At 41.5% G+C, this 19,873-nt stretch overlaps 1 protein-coding gene across 1 annotated transcript in view; it reads right to left on the bottom strand.

Moving 5' to 3' along the window:
• Positions 1-628: 628 nt before the first annotated feature.
• LOC107125559 (monocarboxylate transporter 1-like) overlaps positions 629-19,873 on the bottom strand; it is a 67,769-nt gene continuing 48,524 nt past the window's right edge. Inside the window, exons 3-5 of the mRNA XM_015428982.1 lie at positions 6,220-6,363; positions 4,183-5,046; positions 629-3,729 (exon numbers count right to left, since the gene is read on the bottom strand). Of these exons, the coding sequence (XP_015284468.1) occupies positions 3,452-3,729; positions 4,183-5,046; positions 6,220-6,363 (1,286 nt within the window). The 3' untranslated portion in view covers positions 629-3,451. The remainder of the gene's footprint in view (positions 3,730-4,182; positions 5,047-6,219; positions 6,364-19,873) is intronic.

The following is a 19,873-nucleotide window of genomic DNA, read 5'->3' as shown; positions in this document are numbered from 1 at the left end:
CTTTGCCCAGCACAGGGAATCCAAAGTTAGATCCTGTGTACTGTCCAGCATAGGATGTGGCTCTAATCTAGCATTTTTCATATATACTGTATTTTACATTAACACTTCTGCCCCTCTCACAAATAATGATCAACATTATTATCATTGACAAAATTAGTCAATGGTTATACTATGCTGTGAATCAGAATCACTTACTCGAGCCCACTGGCTCTCAGATTTCATTTAATGCCTTCATATTGGACTGGTTCTTCACTGAGAAGTGGACACATAACTCTACCCTAATAGTTTATTGAGATTAAATATACTTTCCAGAAGGTGAAGTTCTGTATGCTGGGGTGGGGAGAGACAATAGTACCTAAATTGCCTTTTGAATTTCTTTATGCTCCTTGTACTTGGCAAAATGTGAAGTCAAATCCAAACATACATAGATACAGCTGTTATCATACATCCTTGAACTTTGAAGAACATGGACCACAATACAGTTTTAATGGTTAGTTTATTGCAATGTGAACCAGTTGCTATGAACTCTTGACAAGTGGAACTTTTCAACATAAAATAACTTGGTGTTACAATGTCACAGCTCAGTACAGTACAATAAAATCTGTTTATACAAAATACTCTATTGGCTTTAAAACATATTCTAAAGTATGAAAATACCCTGACCTGTTCCTTTTATACAATTTTAGAGCAGAATGCAATTACAAAATAAAAAAGTAACTAACTTCAACAGCCAAGACAACAGAATAGTGGACTTCACAGTGCAATGGGTAATACTGTCAAGGGATTTACAGAAACTTCTTTTACAAAGGGAAGATCACTTGTCAGAATCTATATATTTGGAGGATGGAAAAAATAGAATCTCATTTGTTCATCTTAATTCAAACTAACTATGTTTGGACCATTTACCAGCACTACTATTTGCATAGCATTCTAAACATATGGGGGCTCTGCAAAATTAAAAACATTCTCTCTTCAGTATGAGCTTTAACAAAGCGAGTGTTTCATGGGGATGTTGGTTCTCTATATGAAAAGTATGCAGAATACACACTGGAGGCAGATGAGAAGGTACAATTTATGATTGAATTTCTATCCTTTAACGAATGGAAATTATGGCGGGGGAAGACTAGACCCTCATGTTATGATTACTATTTAACAATGGGTCTGCATAAACCTTCCTGTGGACACTGAAGAGTTTAAGATGGTCTGATTTATCAAATCTAACGGATAACTACTGCAGTTCACTTCAACACTCAGAGCCTGTCACTGCATTTCTGTCAATCATTCTTCTAAAACTTATTTGCTTACATGAATTCAGTAACACGAACACTTTACTGGAATAAGATGTTAGATGGATAATTTGCATCTTCTCCTCACAAGATGAGCCCACATGCCATTCACAAGACAGTCCCGAGAAGCCTATGGGGGTCCTCCAGCATGCCAGTGCTGAAATTGAGGACCATCATGGATCAGCCGTGGCTCTGCTAATAGCAGAAAAGATTTCAAATACTGGTGTTAGGGATTTTTGCATCACAGCAAACCTGCCTTTGGCAAGAAAATGGCCCCATGCAAGGAAATAGCCTGTACTTCTGGTGTATGCTACACTTAAAACACACAGAAGAAGTCACCCAACATTACTACAGAGAGGGTATGGACATTCAGTGTTACAGGAAATTATACAAGAGCAGTGTTCTCCAACTGATCAGAGCAAGCAAACTGGCAACAACAACAACATTAGAACCACCTGTTAGTGTTTCAGCTGTCATTGTCTGGAAAGAAACAGTAGTTCACAGGAAAATAAGTTATAAGAGACCAAAATATAATTTGGTTCATCAGGCCAGACCCCCCCCCCCCAGGCTACTCAAAACACACAAAAGTGGATTTTAGTTTCTCTGCATCCTAAAGCAGAAGACAAACACAGCCCAGCAATGTGCTACTTGTTTTAACACTGAGACTAGAACTTGACATTTACAGAGGATACATGGCTGTCATCACAACAGGACCATGACTCTTCTACCTCCTTCCATCGGACAACATCTAGCAACACAAAACATGCAAAATGGGCAAAGAAACTAGAAGCACAGTTTTACCACATCAAATGTTTTGTGTTACAGGAAGTTACCAGATGAAATAAGGGAGTCCATTTAGTCTGCAAAGGGGAAAATATGAACTGATCCTCAACAAACTATTTTGGCCACTGATTAGAAAGAGACAAGATGTTATTGATGCAGAATCCTATCCAGAATGAAGTCAGGGATACTGATGTCTTTGCAGTATCTGTTCTGGTCAGTTAACTAGCATTCCAGAGCACAGAGCAGAATACTAGAATTTTGCCTAGAATTTAGCAATAAATATCAGAACTGAAAACATGTGTCTTTGAAAGCAGCAAACTTGAAGAGCAGTAGAACAGCAGTAAGAATACAAGTGGCAGTGATGCAGATAACAAGCCTGAACCTAAACACATTTACTTGGTTGTAAGTCCCTACAATTTCAACGGGACTTTCTTTCTAACAGGCCTGTCTAGGGTGGCTGATTTAGGCACTGAATCATTCTAAGAGATTGTTAAAAAGGTATATATTTTGACTGTCATGACAACAATTAAGGCACACCCTTCAGAATCGGCTTGCTCATTGCACTGATACCCATTTTGTTTTCTGTTATTCTTGTCAAGACAAATTTTCCAGGCCAATGACCACCAGAAGCATAATGATGTTTAAAAAGTAGGTTTGACTCCATAGTAAGTTAAGTGACAACAGTATGAAACTGTATGAAACTGTCTCCTTGCATATTTTGTTGTTGTACTCAGTTCCAATATTTCAGATTTAACCAGGAAGATTTAAAAAGCCTGCACTAATTAGAAAAGTTTTCAAAGATGCTAACAACACAACAGCCAGCTTGAGCTTGTCATCCAGAAACATCAGAAATGAAAACCTGTTTCATCAAGATCCACCAATCTCTCTCCCCCATACCTGATTGTACAAAGATTCTGGCAGCAATGTGTTCTGGGAAACTCTGAAATGGGGTTCATTTAACACATAACCTTGAGACCCCACTATAAAAGAAGCCAGATGTCCTTCATGGAGGTGGCCTAAGCAGACTCCAGACCTTCAAGGAGAACACTGTAGGCTGGAGTTAAGGCTTTGCCAAAGTAGCCTAAACGTGGAAGCTCTAAGGCACATATTAGTACATTCACATTACTGTTAAAAAAGCCAGAGTATAAAAATTCCCCTCCCTTCCCACCCACCCCCAATAAAAAGATGGCACTGCCCATTGAGCTCTGTTACTCCTGTCAAATGCTGATTACACACACAATCTGTAGCTTTGTTAAAAAAAATATATCACCTGATTTTTACCCTTCTCACCACTACCCACAACCAGTAGTGCTCCCCCATCCAAACACAACACATGTTGATAATATTTTATCCTGTCCTCCTGGACTTAAAATACCAGTCTCTCACATGTGGCTCTCCTCCTCTTTTATACCATCATCTGTGGTTTTCTGAGGCAGGTTAGCCACATCATTGCTCGGCTCTTTTTGTTTTTCAGCCTCATCAATATTGGTTTCTTCTTCTTTCCCTTCAGCCTTTTGCTTCGCCTCAGTCTTCTCCTTTTTAGCCAACAGCCGATAATTGATGCCCATCCCAATAAACAGGAAGATCCCAGAGACGATCAGGATGATGCCACATGCCCAGTAGGTATATTTGTAGTCACCATACACGTCGTTCAGTTTACCTAATAGGCAAAAAATTAATAATAATTAAATATATATGTTTAAAGTCATATATATATATATGACTGCAGAAATCATTCAGAGCAAGGTATAGGTTACAGTGCCTCAGCCTTACTACTAAACACCTTCTTATGTTATTTCTAACTGGTGCAAAAGCACCCTTTGGTTTATACAAGCTGTATGACAATGCACACCCAACCTACTGGATCAGAGTCAATTTTATCATGGATGAATTCTGGGGTAGAAGAGAGACATAAGATATGCACCACTAGATGACACAATCACTCCACTGGCACCTCGATGGTAGTGGAATCAGTATAATTACAAGACTGTTCTATGTATATCTGATTGTAGAGACAGAAAATACTTTCTTGCCCTCCTTGTGTCTTGACAGCTGATCCCCCCAAAAGCACATGCAATCCCACACAGTCATTACCAAAAAAGAAATACTCTACCTAGGAGAGGTGGCCCCAAAAGCACAGGGCCACATTCCACAATAGTCACCAAACCGACGGCACTGGAGAACCGCTGAGCCCCAACTAGGTCCATCAGTGTCTCAAACAAGACGGCGCTCAGCCAGCCAAAGGCAAATCCGAAGAAGCCAGCATAGATGCAAAAGCCAGCATAGCTTGTGGATATAGGAGCCAAAAGGTGGCACAAACCATTATAGATCACAGACGCAGCAAAAAAATACTGCACTCTGGGCCTCACCCATTTGGTGTTTGCTACCAAGCCCATGGATGGCCTGGCAACCATATCTACAAAGGCCAGAATGGACAGCAAGAAGGCAGAAGACTCGTTAGAGAAATGCTTACTCTTCCCATAATTACTGAGGAAGACTAATGGTGTAAACAATCCAAAAAACATGAGCACATTGCCCGACAGATAGAGCAAGAAGCCACGATGTGTGAAGAGAGACAAATCCAAAAACTTGTTGATAGTCTGGAAGAATGTGGCTTTCTGTTTTTTTGTCTTCCCAGCGATAAGGTCTGTGCTGACATCTGCTCCTTCTTTTCTCACAGGTTTACCAGCCTCCTGCAACACTTCGTTATCAATTTCTGCCTTCTTCTGGTCTGGTTTGGGTCCTATTGGTCTCATCAGAGATCCAGCAACACAGCAATTTAGCAAGAGACCCCCAAGAATTAAAAAGCTCCCTCTCCACCCAAAAATGCTGTAAAAATATTGGTTCAAGGGAGCCAGTGTAGATAAAAATACAGGGCTGCCTGCCATTGCCAGTCCATTAGCCAGTGGACGCTTCTTGTAGAAGTACTTGCCAATCATAGTCAAGGCTGGGTTTAAATTAAATGCAAGTCCAAGACCTAGGGAGCCAAAATAAAGACACGGTTAAAAGGACAACTGCAGTTCTTCAGACTGACAGCTTTTAAGTACACATTTGTGAAAACAATCAGCTGAGCAAGAAGTAGGCTGGCCTCTTACTGGGACTGCACTGTTAGGAAGGCAGGCTACAAATGTTTGACCAAACCGCTGCACACTTGACACCTCTATGAAACTGGTGCAAAAGTGTCAAGGTACAGGAGTTCAAGAGTTCTATACACTAAAATGGTGAGTACGACTTTTTATTGGAGGTAGGAGTTAAATAAGAATTTGGGGTACATCCATGGTTCTTACCTGGCAGGAACTCTTCTCACTTTCTGGGAGGAGTATCTGCAAGGTGCTATAGTTGTGGATCCCAATCCAGTAACAGAAGAGGTGACAGGATGTGGAGAAGGCCTTATGCTGTTTCTTACATGTAGGAACACCACCCATAAGGAAGCAAAGACTTCAGCAACTCTAAAATGACCTCCATTTACCGAAGAGAAGGGCATTACTTCGTGGTAATAATGTATGCCTTGAAAATTTTATGGTACTTGACTTTTTTGTAACTTGTTTTATGATACAATAAAAAAATTTAAAAAAAGAAAAAAAGAAAAGAAAATTTGTTCCTGCTTCCCTGATTGGACGGTGGGAATCACCCACCAAGATGTCCTGTGCCTCAGAGGGAGAACACCCATCTCTTCAGCAATGGCGGCAAACTCTGAGACACAAAGCCCTCTGGAGCAGCTTTTTTTCTCCCGGGTGGGGAGAGCACTTGCAAGAAGAAGCAGCAAAAGTTTCTCCTGAGACACTTCATCTTTCATCTTGAAAGATACCTTGGGGTGGGGTGGGGGACTGCAGAGAAGGGAGAAGATTGTGGAATCTTTCCAGCCAAGATGCAATGACATGATAGCCATTACTGCCCAGGAGCCTGGCTAAGGAAGATCTGACCTCCCCAGGCTCAAGAAACTCACTATTGGCCTCCTCCCTCTGAATAACCTAAAATGATTTTCCTCAGTACACACAGAAATTGACCTCAGTCTGAAATGGAATGTAATAATAATAATAATAATAATAATAATATTTTCACTTCAAAATGCTATAATGAGTGTTCTTGCATTATGATTGCTATTAAGGTAACCAAGAAGAGATATGTATCCAGTACCAGCATCACTTACCTCCCACAACCCCGACACAGAAGTAAAGCTCTTCCACAGTATTACAGAAAGAAGCAGCAATCAAACCGCACCCTGACAGACAGCCCCCTGCAATCATGACTGGACGACTACCATATTTGTTCACCAGGATGCTGCTGATGGGACCTGAGAGAAATGAACATGTGGACAATAGTTACTCAGATACAAAACACCTTTACCTTTTATTCATTTGGAGTCATATGCCAAGTGAACATCTGAACCATTGGACAGAAGACCTAAAGATTATGGATTAACAGTTTCTCAGAGGGCCAATTTTTTGGTTAGATATACTATGCCATGATAAAAAGTAGAGACATCACCCTGCCAACAAAAGTCCGCATGGTCAAAAGCAATGGTATTCCCAGTAGTCACGTATGGCTACGAGAGTTGGACTATAAGGAAGGCCGAACGCCGAAGAATACATTCTTTTGAACTATGGTGCTGGAGAAGACTCTTGAGAGTCCCTTGGACTGCAAGAAGATCAAATCAGTCAATCCTAAAAGAAATCAACCCTGACTGTTCCCTGGAAGGCCAGATAATGAAACTGAAGCTCAAATACTTTGGCCACCAAATGAGAAGGGAGCACTCACTGGAGAAGACCCTGATGCTGGGAAAGATTGAAGGTCAAAGAAGACGAGGACAGCAAAGGATGAGATGGTTAGACAGTGTCATAGATGCAACGAACATGAGGTTGAGCAAACTTCAGAGGACGGTGGAAGACCGGAAGACCTGGCATGATCTGGTCCATGGGGTCGCAAAGAGTCGGACTCGACTGTGCGACTGAACAACAACAACAACTTTGCCAGATTTTAAGAGTACTCGAAAATGGTTACACTTTACACATGGAGACAATGGCTCTTAAATTCCAACCTTACATAGGAGTTAACATTCATAGTTTTCTAATGCCATAGCAGCATTAGCACAAATCCATGGTGGGGGTGGGAGTCACTTGCACACTAGAGAACAATCACTGTAAAATTTACTTATTGCACTCTGGGGGTTTATACCAACAATGCACAACCACCCGATTAAGGAGCAAAGACCTGTAGTTTCCTGGCAAGTGTACTTTTAGCAGCACATAGAGATTTGCCACCGTGTCACAGTTGGAATTCCTATACCTCCATGGTTTTTAAGCAAAGCTGGTTTCCTACTACTTTTTGGCACTAAATTGTTTCACCTACAATTGCATCTATGGCAGTCTCAACTGTCCTGAAGCAGTAGGTATCCACAGAAAGAGCATTAATGCTACTTCTGATACAGAACCTATTCAAACCATCTATACACTGTAAATGTCAACAGCACCCCCAGAGTGCAAGAAACAGATTTTACAGTGATTGCCCTTCAGTATGCAACTGAATCACGTGCCCACCATGAATCTGAGCTAATGCTGCTATGGCATTAGAAAGCTATGAATGTTAAATCCTATGTATGGTTGGAAGTTAAGAGCCATGAATAAAGTTCCTGGAAACAAAAGGTATAGAACAACAAAGTGCTTATATATTACAACAAGTATTTCTTTAACCACTGTTCTTTTGCGTTAAGGAATTACAGAGCTCTGCCATCTCTAACGGAAATTAAAATTTAGATTTTTAAGACCTATTCTGGAACTATAATTCAACTGTAGCTTTCAGATAGCATTAATAGTGTACCTGTACCTACATGCACCATGATCCAGATTTTATTATAGTTACACTTGACTCCATCCAACAAGCCCAAAGACTATCTCAAAACTGTAGATTCATAATCAAAACTCTTGGTTAAGATATCAAAGAGCTGGATCCTACCAGTCTGGTCTACAAATGCCAGATGGAGGATGCTCTTCAATTGGCAGTGTGCTTCTTGGGTCAGAGGGCTGCACTGTCACTAGCAGAACAAGCTGGTAGGATCCAGCCCCTTCTACCAAGCCTACAACAACTTGTACACAACTTGATGATATTCTTCAGCATCAGTTCCAACTCAAGAAATCTTGAAAACGTAAGTTCTACTTCCTTCCCAATTTTCTCCCAATTCCCCTTCAAAGGTTAGTGGAATGGTAAATGCAATAGTAAATGAAATAATCTGGTAAATGAAATAGTCTGACAGCAGTAGACGTGTAAAATTTCTATAAATTCGGAAATCAAGGAAAAGATCTTTTTTCAGGAAAAGAAAATGACATTTTAGGGAAAACTGAAATATATACAGTGCTTGCTTTCTCATCAAACCTAAACCTACTCTGCTGCTTTAACATAAAATGCAATATTTATAACTTAGTATGTATTTGTATTAATGGGCATATTTATGGAATTTAGAGATATAAATGCTTTGGTTTCCTAAAGCCAAAATTACAATAACAACCAATACTTAAGTGAGAGAGTTGCAGACTGCTGTGCCCTATGTTGTCTTAGCACATTTCACTCATTCCAAAAGGATGGAGAGTTGCTCTGATGAGCATGGGAACTAAACAGGGTCAGCCATAGTCCCTACGTGGATGAGAGACCATCAAAGAAGACAGGGGTTGCTATGCAGAGGAAGGCAATGGCAAACTACCTCTGCTCACCCCTTGCTTGGAACACCCTGTGGGTGAGGTCACCATAAGTCCACTGCAATTCAACTGCACATTCTTTTTCATAGAAGAGTTTTTTGTTGCTGTTCTCCACAAAATTTCTCAATTTTTCCACTGGAAAAAATTAAAAGCCTCCGGGAAAAACATTTTTTCTGAAGTTTTCCAGGCCTTCTCATCTCTAGACAGCCATTATAGAAGATTAACAAGCATAAGCCAAATTAATATAAAACAGAATTGGCAAAGACACATTATTTTAGTATTACTTGCATGTCCAGTTCACAGCCAGTCAGTAGCTGTAATCACAGCTAAAATCCTCTCCAGCCAAACTGTTTCCATGTACAAATTGCTTTCTTTTAATTACCACCCAAAGGTTTGAGTCTGATTAATCTACATAGCAGTATTTAAAATACTTCATTACAGAAAAACCTTAAATCCAAAGTAAACAATGATTAAAGGCAGGCTCAGTATTCTATAGACACTAAAACCTGCTTAAATAAAACTGAATGGGCATGCCCTGAATAACTACAGATCTAATTTCGTCATTAACAGATAGCAAGATTTTCAAAACATACATGGCAATTCAGCCTCTGGGTGACCCTTTGAGTTGGATAATTAAACAGAAGCAGATAAAGAGAGGGCCAATGCTGCATATAGCACCCCAGATAGAAAACAAGGCATTCTGAAATCCTTGGATAATTGTCCCAATTAGGTCACATAACATGTCTCACCTGGGACCTTTGGCCTGCTTTCAAAGAGTTGTATAAATTCACGTGAAGACTCCTTTGGGTGCTTGACAACCTTGAAAAGCATCTATTCTCAAACCAAGCCTACAAAAACGTCACTGGAAAATAATTGTTTTACAGATAGTTTTCCAATTAAGTGGCCCCTTCTTAAACTCATAATTGAAACCTAGGTCTCTAGAATTCCATATTTAAATCTAGCTTGGCCCATTTTGTTCCTGTACAAAATTTCCAACAGAGCCATTAAAAATTGACAGACACAACAACAAAACGCTTCTCTTTCTGGTCAAAGCAATTACTGGCTGTGATGCACCTACATACCTCCCGCCACATGCAAAAGGTAGATAGATAGACAGACAGACAGACAGACAGACAGACAGAATAAAATTAAATATTAAATACGTGAACAGCTCTACATACTACATCAGAGGTGTCAAACTCATTTGTTACAAGGGCCAGATCTGACATAAACGTCACTTTGACCTGGGCCATGTGTGCCATAAAATGTAATGCCAAGTACTGGAGATACAAACGGTATAAAGGACAACAGCTGGTAAGCTCCGAGTTGGTCTATCCTTACTGCAAGGCCTCATGGGGTGGGAAGGGGGTGCAAAGGATAACCCGTATGGGTGGACTGGGGAGCCAGCGGTGCAGCACTGGGCAGATGCTCCCACAATGCTTGACTGCTGCAGATGAGATTGTTCTAGTGGCTCCAGTCACTCTCCCCAGCACTCCCTCCCTTGCATCAGTTGCTCGTGAGCCACATGAGAGCCCTGGATGGGCTGGTTCTGGCACCCTTGTATTGACACCCTTGTATTACACCATCACAGAAATTGAGAATTAGCATAATTCAAGCCCAGCAGAGTCAAATCTAATTGCTGCAAGGAATAGCTTTCGTAAACTTTTGCAGAACATGAACCATGACAGTTTATAGTTTATATACAGTTTAGATACAGAAAGCTCTTCAGCAGCAATTTATGTCAAACTGCAAAAGCATCTTGAAAAGAGCCCTCTCGATTTCTGTGCAGATTTACAGGTTGTTTTAAGAACAGAATTTCTAGTTAACTGGAGCACAAATGAAAAAGACAATACCTGGCTTAAGTAACTAGGGGTGTGCATTCGGATCTACCCGAGCTGAAAATACACCCCAAAAATACCTTATTTGGGATTTTTTGGGAATACTTCAGCATCCCAAATATATCCAGGTTTTCTCAGAAAAACTGGGAAAAACCACAATATGTTTGGGAATTACCAGTAGATCTGAGAACAGCAAGAGGCAGCAGATTACTCCTGCCTCTCAGCTGTTTGTCTGGCTTCTGCAGTCCCTTTAAACTTTAAAAGCTCCCACCAGCTCAGCTTGATAAATCAGCCCAGGATCAGCCTTGGTTGGGGCTGGTGCCGCCTCTGTTGGAGCTGGCTCCTCTTGCAGCTCAGTTTAAACCAAACTGCAAGAGAAGTCAGCTGCGGATCAGGCTGGGTGGCAGGAGCTGAGAGCTCCCCTCTGCCTTGGCTTGGCATTGGCTTCTCTTGAAACCCAGTTTAAACCAGGTTGCAAGAGAAGTCAGCTGAGAATCAGCTGTGCCTGGCACAGCTTCTGATGTGCAGGGTTTTTTCGTCTTTTTTTTTTCTCTCTTCTCAGGTCTATTGGGACATGAAAAAAATCAGGATTTCCAAAAAGTTCTAGATCTGAATACCACGCTTGTATCAGGATCTGGGATTTTCCCTTTCTTAAAAATCTGTATGTTAATTTACAAAACATTCCTATAGATAGGACGGGGGGGGGGGGGGGACGGGACAGAAAAACAAATTCAGACCCCTACAAGTAACCATTGAAAAATGAACAACAGGAAGCCATAAGTAAATAAAACGTGGGAACCAATTCTGTGGTGTTTATGGAATACTGACATTTTTTAAAAAAAGAGTGCTGATTTTTTTCCCCTTTTGAGTTTGTACCTTCAAGACTTTATTTGCTTCTGTCCCTATTTTAAGGCAGCTCTCTCATTTTGCCTGCAATTCCAGGAAGGTCTATCACACAATTCCCCCCACCCACCACCACCATGTGGTATGGCCTATTCACAGGGGAGCAATGGCAAAGGCCGCAAAGGCAGCAGGAAAAGAGGAAGCCCCAACATGACTGACTAAGTGAAGGAAACCACTGCCCTCAGTTTGCAGGACATGAGCAAGGCTGTTAACGATAGGACGGTTTGGAGGACATTTGGAGGACATTAATTCATAAAGTTTCCTTAAGTTGAAAGTGACTTGACAGCTTGTAACATACACAATGGCAAAGAAAAGGTTTATTGGGTCAGGCAGGCAAAGAAGGCAAGTGTTAACAGTGGAAGGACTACAAAAGCAACCAGAAGTAGCAACAAGATACAGTCAATTCAATCACACATCACCAATAAGCATTTTGGCAGAAATCAGCAAAGTCCATATCATCAAGGGCAGCCCCATCTACGTCCCACACTTACACTGCACCATGCAATGTGAGTTGGTACTGTGCGAAAAGGAGCTAGCTTTCACTGAAAGCTTCAGACACAATGGATAACTGCATAATGCTGCATCTCAAACGTGGTTATCACACGCGGGAAATGTTAGAATAGAATTCAAACTGCCAGCAGTAGATGTCGGCTTCTGAGGCTCCTTCACATTAAGAATTTTTACCATACTACTATTATTATTAAAAACATTTTTATGCTGCCTTTCCAGTTGATCAGGGGCCCAAAGGTGGCACACATTAAAACATTTGAACAATTAAAAATTCTAAAAGAATTGAGTAAAAACATGAACAAATAATACCAGAACCAGGAAGGAGGGCCAATAACTGTTATTGGGGGTATGCTAGAAATAAAGAAGTCTTCACTTGCTGGCAAAATACACCAAGAGGGAGACAGATGAATCTCCTTGGGGAAGGAGTTCCAACATTTTGGTACCAAAACCAAGAAAGCCCTTTCTCATTTCACCACCCTTCTAGCCTCAGATAACAGAAGCAACCAAAGCAGAGCTTCCAAAGATGACTGGAGTGAAAAGGTGGGTTTAAATGGGAGATGGCAGTCCTTAAAATATGTTGGTCATCAATGTTCCCTCTAAGCTGTGGAGTCTTGTGAGAAAAAATTCTACTTTGTGAGCTACCGGCATTAAAGTTATGAGCAAGTGTTTTGGCTATTGCACCAATTAGTTTGCTCTGGAGCCATCCTTCCTGAGCGAAGACAAAAACATGTGAGCTGGCTCACATGGACTCAGGTTACAGGGAACACTAGTCACAGTCTTTGAATGCCAATGCCAGCACAATGAACTGAGTCCAGTAGCAAACTGGAAGCCAGTAAAGATGGAACAAGACTGGAATGATATGTCTCTATGACCCACTCCAGTCAGCACTCTGGATGCAGCATTCTATACCAACTGCAGCTTCCAGATGGTCTTCAAGGGCTGCTCTATGTAGAGTACACTGCAGTAAACTAATATAGATGTTACCAGAGAATGCACCACAGTGGAAATATCTTTTTCTGACCAGGAAGGGTTGCAGGTAGCTCACCAGCAGTGTTCCCTCTAAGCTGAGTTAGTGTGAGCTAGCTCACAGTTTTTTTCCTCCAGCTCACGCATTTTTGCCATAGCTCAGGAAGGACGACTCCAGAGCAAACTAATTGATGCAGTCACCAAACAGCTTGCTCATAACTTTAATGCCAGTAGCTCACAAAGTGGCATTTTTTCTCACAAGACTCCACAGCTTAGAGGGAACACTGCTCACCAGCCGAAGCTGGTGAAAAGCACCCCTGGCTACCACTGCCACCTGTTTGTTTAACAGGAGGCCCAAGTCAAGGCGTATCCCCAAGTTATGAACCTGCTCCTTTAGGGGAGTGCAGCCCCGTCCAGAATAGGTGATAACCCATTTCCTGGGTCAGACCCTCCCGTACCAGTAGCACCTCAGTTTTGTCAGGATTTAATTTCAGCTTGATAGCCCTCATCTATTCCAAAACTGCTTCCAGGCACCTGTCCAGTTTTCACAGTCTCCCTGGGATCCGCTGGTAGCATGAGACAGAGCTGAGTGTCTTCTGCATATTGGTGGCAACTCAGCTAAAAACTTCAGCATGTGATATTCTTATCACAGTAGTGTATATTTACAGAAAAATATCAAACTTCTCTTCTCTAAATCTCTTAGATCATAAGTATGTGATTACCATCTAGCTAAGTGATTGGTTTGTGGCTCAATATGAAATAATCAACACAAGTGCAAATGAAACAAGACAGGAGCAGTATGGACCTTGATTCACTCTAGTCATTATTCTGGCCCCAGCATTCTGTACCAGTTCCAACTTCCAGAGGGTCTTCAAGGACAACCCCACATACAGCATATGAGTTACATCTGATTAAACAACATAACAAGGCCAATCTTAACTCTTAACCTCAATTAAAAAGTAATTAATCTAACTTTTCTGTAACTGTCAAAAATTAAAGTAACTTTAAACAGAGCTCACTGACAGTTGAAGAATGTGTGAACTCTCCGTTAACATGCAAAATTAGTAAGAAAAAGTTGGTGAAGAATCAAATACCGCTGCAGTTATTGACCTTTAAAGTTCTATACGCCTTAAGACCAACATATCTTAAGAAACTCCTACCTCGTATAAACCTACATGAGCACTAAGATGACCTTCAGGGACCTTGTTTCAGATGCCCTTACAACTGGAGGGTAGATGGGTATCAACACAAGAGAGAGACTTCTCAGCAATGGCACCAAAATTATGGAATTCCCTTCCCAGGAAATTAGTCTGTCCCCCTCTATCAATGTCTCCTGCTAGGGGGTGAAGACTTAGTTTTGTTTGGCATTCCTTTATTGAACCTTCTTCCTGTTTGTTTTAAATTACAGTTTTACATATGTGGCTCAGAGGTTAAGGCGCTGAGCTGCAGACCGGAAGGTCTGTAGTTTGGCAGTTCGAGACCCTAGTGCCACATGACAGGGTGAGCTCCCATCTCTGCCCCCAGCTCCTGCCAACCTAGCAGTTTGAAACCAAGAAATTACAAGTAGATAAATAGGTACCACTTCGGTGGGAAGGTAACAGCATTCCATGCACCTTGGTATTTAGTCACGCCAGCCACATGACCACAGAAATGTCTTCAGATGGCACTGGCTCTTCGCTTGGAAACGGAGATGAGCCCTAGAGTCAGATTCGACTAACTTCCAAGCAAGAGAAACCTTTACCTTTACCTTTATTGTTTTTGAACTTGATCTTTAATATCTTCTTAACTGTTTGTAACCATGAGGGCCCTAAATGCTTTAAATAAATAAAATGGAGTCTTTGGACATCAGAAGGTAATTGTGGAGAGGCCTTAGTTCAAATCTTTGTTAAAGTAATAAAATAAATTTAGTATTAGTGAATGAACAGGAAGGGGGTTTATGAAGGGTTCAGAAATTTATTCACCACCAGCTGGCCCTCCTCTAGAGGCCTTGGAAATCTTGACCTTCTTGCCTGACCTGCTGTGCCTCATGCTGAGGAGAGAGAGTAGGCAGGCAAAAAGGCCCTTCCCCTTTTCGCCAGATAAACAAGAGCTGGCTAAAGTTCAGCAACAGTAGGGAGAGACAACCCAATATGCCACTATGATAATTTAAAATGTTTATAGGTACATATTTAATATTAATAGTTATTCCTTATGTGTGTATGTTTGGTGGGGTGGTTCTTTGTGTTAATGGCAGTGCAAACGCGATTCTCTGTGAACCACAGCATATCACTGAATTAAGTTTCCCTCCAGGCTGAGCTGTAGGCTTCACAGTATTTTATTTATTTTTCTTTAGAGATAGCCAATATGGAACTTGGCATTCATACCAACTAGAAGATGTGTACTGAAAAGTTAAATGGAAGGTGGGTTGGGAGTGAGATGTACTTGTGAAGTAGCTAAGTTCTGGGATGGGTAAATGTTTGGTTTAGCTAATTTTTAAAGAATGTAATGGTATTTATGACAAATAGTTCGGATACTTCAAGGGTTTGTGTTCACACATTCTGAGAGAGAGAGACAGACAGACTCCAGTAGGAAAGAGAACGGACACGACCAATCATGAGAAAACTTGCAAAATTGCAAGCCTTCCTCTACAAGAAAACCTGAAACTTGGAACAGTAGACTCAAACAAAAGATTACCACTGAGTGCAATGTGTGAAAAATCACAGCACATAAGAATATGCTGCTTTTGGATACCTTATGCATGGATAAGACACTCTCACCACAATAGCCAATAACTGATAGAATGGCACAAAGAAGAGAGTTTTTAGATGGATTTATTTTTCAGATTCCACTACTGTGAAATGGAGGGAGGGGGGAAATAAACACAGGTTGCATTGTAACTACACAAAAGAGACTTTATCAAATGTTCAGTATTCTAGCAGCTGACTGCAGATTCATGAATGCAAACCGAGAGACTGTCATAAACTGATGGGAACAGAAAGACAGGGTGCTCCCATCAGCAAACAGCCAAGCGTCCCCCCCCTCCAATTCCTTAAAACAAAACTAAAAATATATATAATTTGGTTCTTTGGTGATTTAATCCTTCCTACTACAAGTGCCTCAGGGGTTGTAGACTATTCAGGTCAAATCTGTGAACCACTGTTTGTATTCTACTTTCTGTCACAGATTACTATTTAATTTTCTTCACACAGTTTGTGTAACAGGAAAGTGATTCACACATGGAATTCACTGCCACAGGAGATGGTGGTGGCTACAAGCATGGACGGCTTCAAGAGGGAATTAGATAAACATATGGAGCAGAGGTCCATCAGTGGCTATTAGCCACAAGTTATAGATAGGAACTCTCAGTCTGAGGCAAGTGATGCTCTGTATTCTTGGTGCTCGGGGGGGGGGGCACAGTGGGAGAGCTTCTAGTGTCTTGGCCCTGCTGCTAGACCTCCTGATGGCACCTGGTATTTTTGGCTACTGTGTGACAGAGTGTTGGACTGCATGGGCCATTGGCCTGATCCAACATTGGCTTCTCTTATGTTCTTAATATTTCTCTGGAACAAACTAACAGCGACCAAGTCAACACTGGTTATATGAGAGCAAAGAGTGGCTCTATTCCCTACCCTCACCCCGCCTGTTGGATTAAATAGTCACTGAAGTCATTTCTGGTCATCATACAGGGGAAACACTGTACAATTACAAAAGTGAATTTTATTGCACAATCACCACCAATAGCAATTATCTGTATCATCACAAATTTTGGGTGGTTCATGAAGCAATGTTCACAAACAGAAGAACTGCCATGACCTTCCATGAATTTTGGAAACAGCTGTTTGGTTTAAATGACTTGGAGCTGTGGAGAGCAGAAAGCAGAGGTTTCCAAACAGCTGAGTGGTGCTTGGTTTAAATGGCTCTAAGCCATTTAAACATTGCTTTCTGCTCCCTGCGAACAGCCACGGTCTGTATCGCTCAGCTGTTTGGAAACCCCTGCTTTCTGCTCCACGTGGCTTTTCACGGGGAGCAGAAAGCAGGGTTTAAACCAAACAGCTGACCAATGGTCAATGCTGTTCAGCTGTATGGAAACCCCTGCTTTCTGCTCCCCACAAAAAGATCCTGGGAGCAGAAAGCAGAGGTTTAATCTTTAAATGATTCACAAACGAATACGAACCAGGTCAATTCGTGAACCAGCCTCTTGGTTAGTATGGGCTTGTGGTTTGGTTCATGGTACAGCTATAAACTACGAACCAAACCACAAAAATGTGGTTCGTGCACATCCCTAATTATCTGTTCAAATATTGCCACTGGGACATACCATCTTCTAGTGGCTGAACACAAAATTCCTTGCGTTGTTTTTGGAAAAGCTCTTAAAATACCACAGAAACAATTATCCTTACTAATAGGGATATTAATCTCACCCGCCCCCTTACTTCCCTCCCATTACCAAACTTTTGACAGAAAGCACCTCAGGATGAAGACCCAGGGTTTTGGCTTATGTTACTCTGTAGAATGCCATATAAATTGATCACACACTGTAAATAATAATAGTAGCACTTAGTCTTGGAAATATTCCTATAAGAATTAGTTGTTTAATTGCAGGCACATCACAGAGCTGTGTACTGCACCCCTGCTGTCCAACTAGATAGGACTCTGTATAAGATGAGAGTCTCAAACCCCAGGCTAACCATTCTTGTGTAAACTAACTCTTATGATTGGAGTGGGTGGGGGAACCTGATGAATCTATGTTCCAGCAATCATTTTACAAGGATTGTTACCCAAGCTGAGAACTTAAGAACTTTTTCCATTTTTTGACAGTATGGATTCCCTCTCAATCTTTTGCAAATGAGTATTCATGGGATGAATTCTCTGAACAATTAGAAACAAGCAACAAATAAGACAGTAACATTTTATGTGCTTAGTGTAACATCTGAGCAGGAGTGCTTGCCGGTTGCCTTGTGCACAGAGGGAGGACAAAGCAGAGATTGTTCCTTTGCAAGGAAAAGTCATTATGCTCAGTCCAACGATGTCAACTGCTTTAGAAGTTAGGCATTTCACCCACCAACATTGCAATGACACAGATGCTACCAATACTCACTCTGCTTATGAAGAGGGAGGTCATGCCATGCTGAAAAGGGCCAGGGACAGAGAAGAGGAAGCCTTAAAATTGCATAGGAATGCAAAGAAAAAGCTAGACTCACTATGAAAGTTTTATGAAGCAAGAGATAAAGGAGAAAGCATGGGCATTATGAGGAAGAGTCCAGAGTTGTCTATAAATCTATTTCCTAACAAGCATTATAGAACACAAGTGGGGGACCCACAAGGTTTTCCTGGGTACCTTCACTTCCACCGTCTCCACTTCTTTCCTTTTACTGATAGCTCCCATAGCCTTTCCTCTTTTCCTGCTTTTTTCTCTCCTTTCCACCCTCCAGCCAACCTACTTTTATCTGCCCCCCCCCAATCTTCAGCTTTCCCTCCTTCCCTCTCTCGCAGACTGTCCCTGGAAAAAATGAATGTAGGGCCAGCTGCTGGGTTTGGGCAGGCACAGTTGCACAGTGCCAGCCATCAGGCCAGACCCAACTGTGCAGTAGGGAACATGCAAGAACATGTGGGGGCCATCTCATTTTCCACTGTATTTTTCTCTCCCCACACTATTTCCGCTTTCCCTTCTCCTGGCAGGCCCCATATACACACCTTTCCATGCATCCTTTTCCTCTTTCCACCTACTAACCAACCTGGCCCCCATCTTCAGCAATAGTATTTAACTTATATCTCACCATTCTCCAAAATGGAGAGCCAAAGAAACTTACATTGTTCTCCTCTGCTCCATTTTATCCTCACAAAAACCCTGTGAGGTAAACAAGGCAGAGTATGTGTGATTTAGCCAAAGATCACTCAAGGAGGCTCCATGGCAGAGTGAACACTGTTGTGGCTGCCTAGCAATGGCCACTGAGGGCATTCATTAAAACTCCTTCCATTAAAACTACAGGTGCTCCTGCGCCTGCTTCAGTGAGGAGGATGGCGTATAAATTTGATAAATAAATAAAAAATAAATTATTTGGGAGGTTTTAGCCCCTAATGTATGATTAGTTTTAGAGGTCAGATTTTTCTGCAAAACTGGGGCTTCTCTCAAGTTTGTAGGAAGATCTGTCTTGCCTGTTCATGGCCCCAAGCTCTGAATTTCAGTATCCACAGATGAGACCATGTTAAGAATTAGATACATTGATTAGATACATACATGTATAGAAAGAAACATGCTATAGATTTTGTAAAAAGAAAAACACTTTATCCCAGCCAATCAGCTGGCGGTGACTGTTACTGGCATCTTGCTGACCACTAGCCAGATTATGGTCACACAGCTGCAACTGGGTAGTCCTCCTCTGGATAGTCTTGGATACTCCAGGCTCCAACGAACCTTTTGAGTTTTCTTCTAGGTATGATTGCAAAATCTAAACTATTAGGATTTCACAATCAAACCAGAGTCCCTGTCCTTCAGACTGGATTAAATTCCATTCCAAAAGGACCTCCTATGACCAGTCTGCCACACAGACAGAGATTCAGTTTTGGCGTCAAGTTCAGTAAGTGACAGAACTGCTTTTGAAAGCCCAGAAAGCTGTACTTCTGGGTGCTGTTTTGAAACTTTATATTGCCAGGATTAATTTTTTTGTCTTCCAGAAAAATGGATCAAGGGATGGACTGTTAACTCCTGGGGGAGTCAAGTCTGAAGAACTCCTATCAAAATGTGCTCCAGTAAGATAACCCCAGAAGCAGAGATTGGAGACTGACAGAACCCTGCACAAGATGGAACCATGGGAATCTGCTGATTCCTTATTTCTTCTATTCATTATATCATGAACCAGCATTCTAGCTGCAGCTGCCATGGCTAAGATGTCTGTTAACAGTAGTTTTCATGTGTTAC

Source organism: Gekko japonicus, unplaced genomic scaffold, assembly GCF_001447785.1.
Source record: "Gekko japonicus isolate JY-2015 unplaced genomic scaffold, Gekko_japonicus_V1.1 scaffold1236, whole genome shotgun sequence".
Taxonomy (NCBI): Eukaryota; Metazoa; Chordata; class Lepidosauria; order Squamata; family Gekkonidae; genus Gekko; species Gekko japonicus.
Note: the sequence above shows the minus strand (reverse complement) of the source record. Positions and strands in the feature narration are given on the sequence as shown.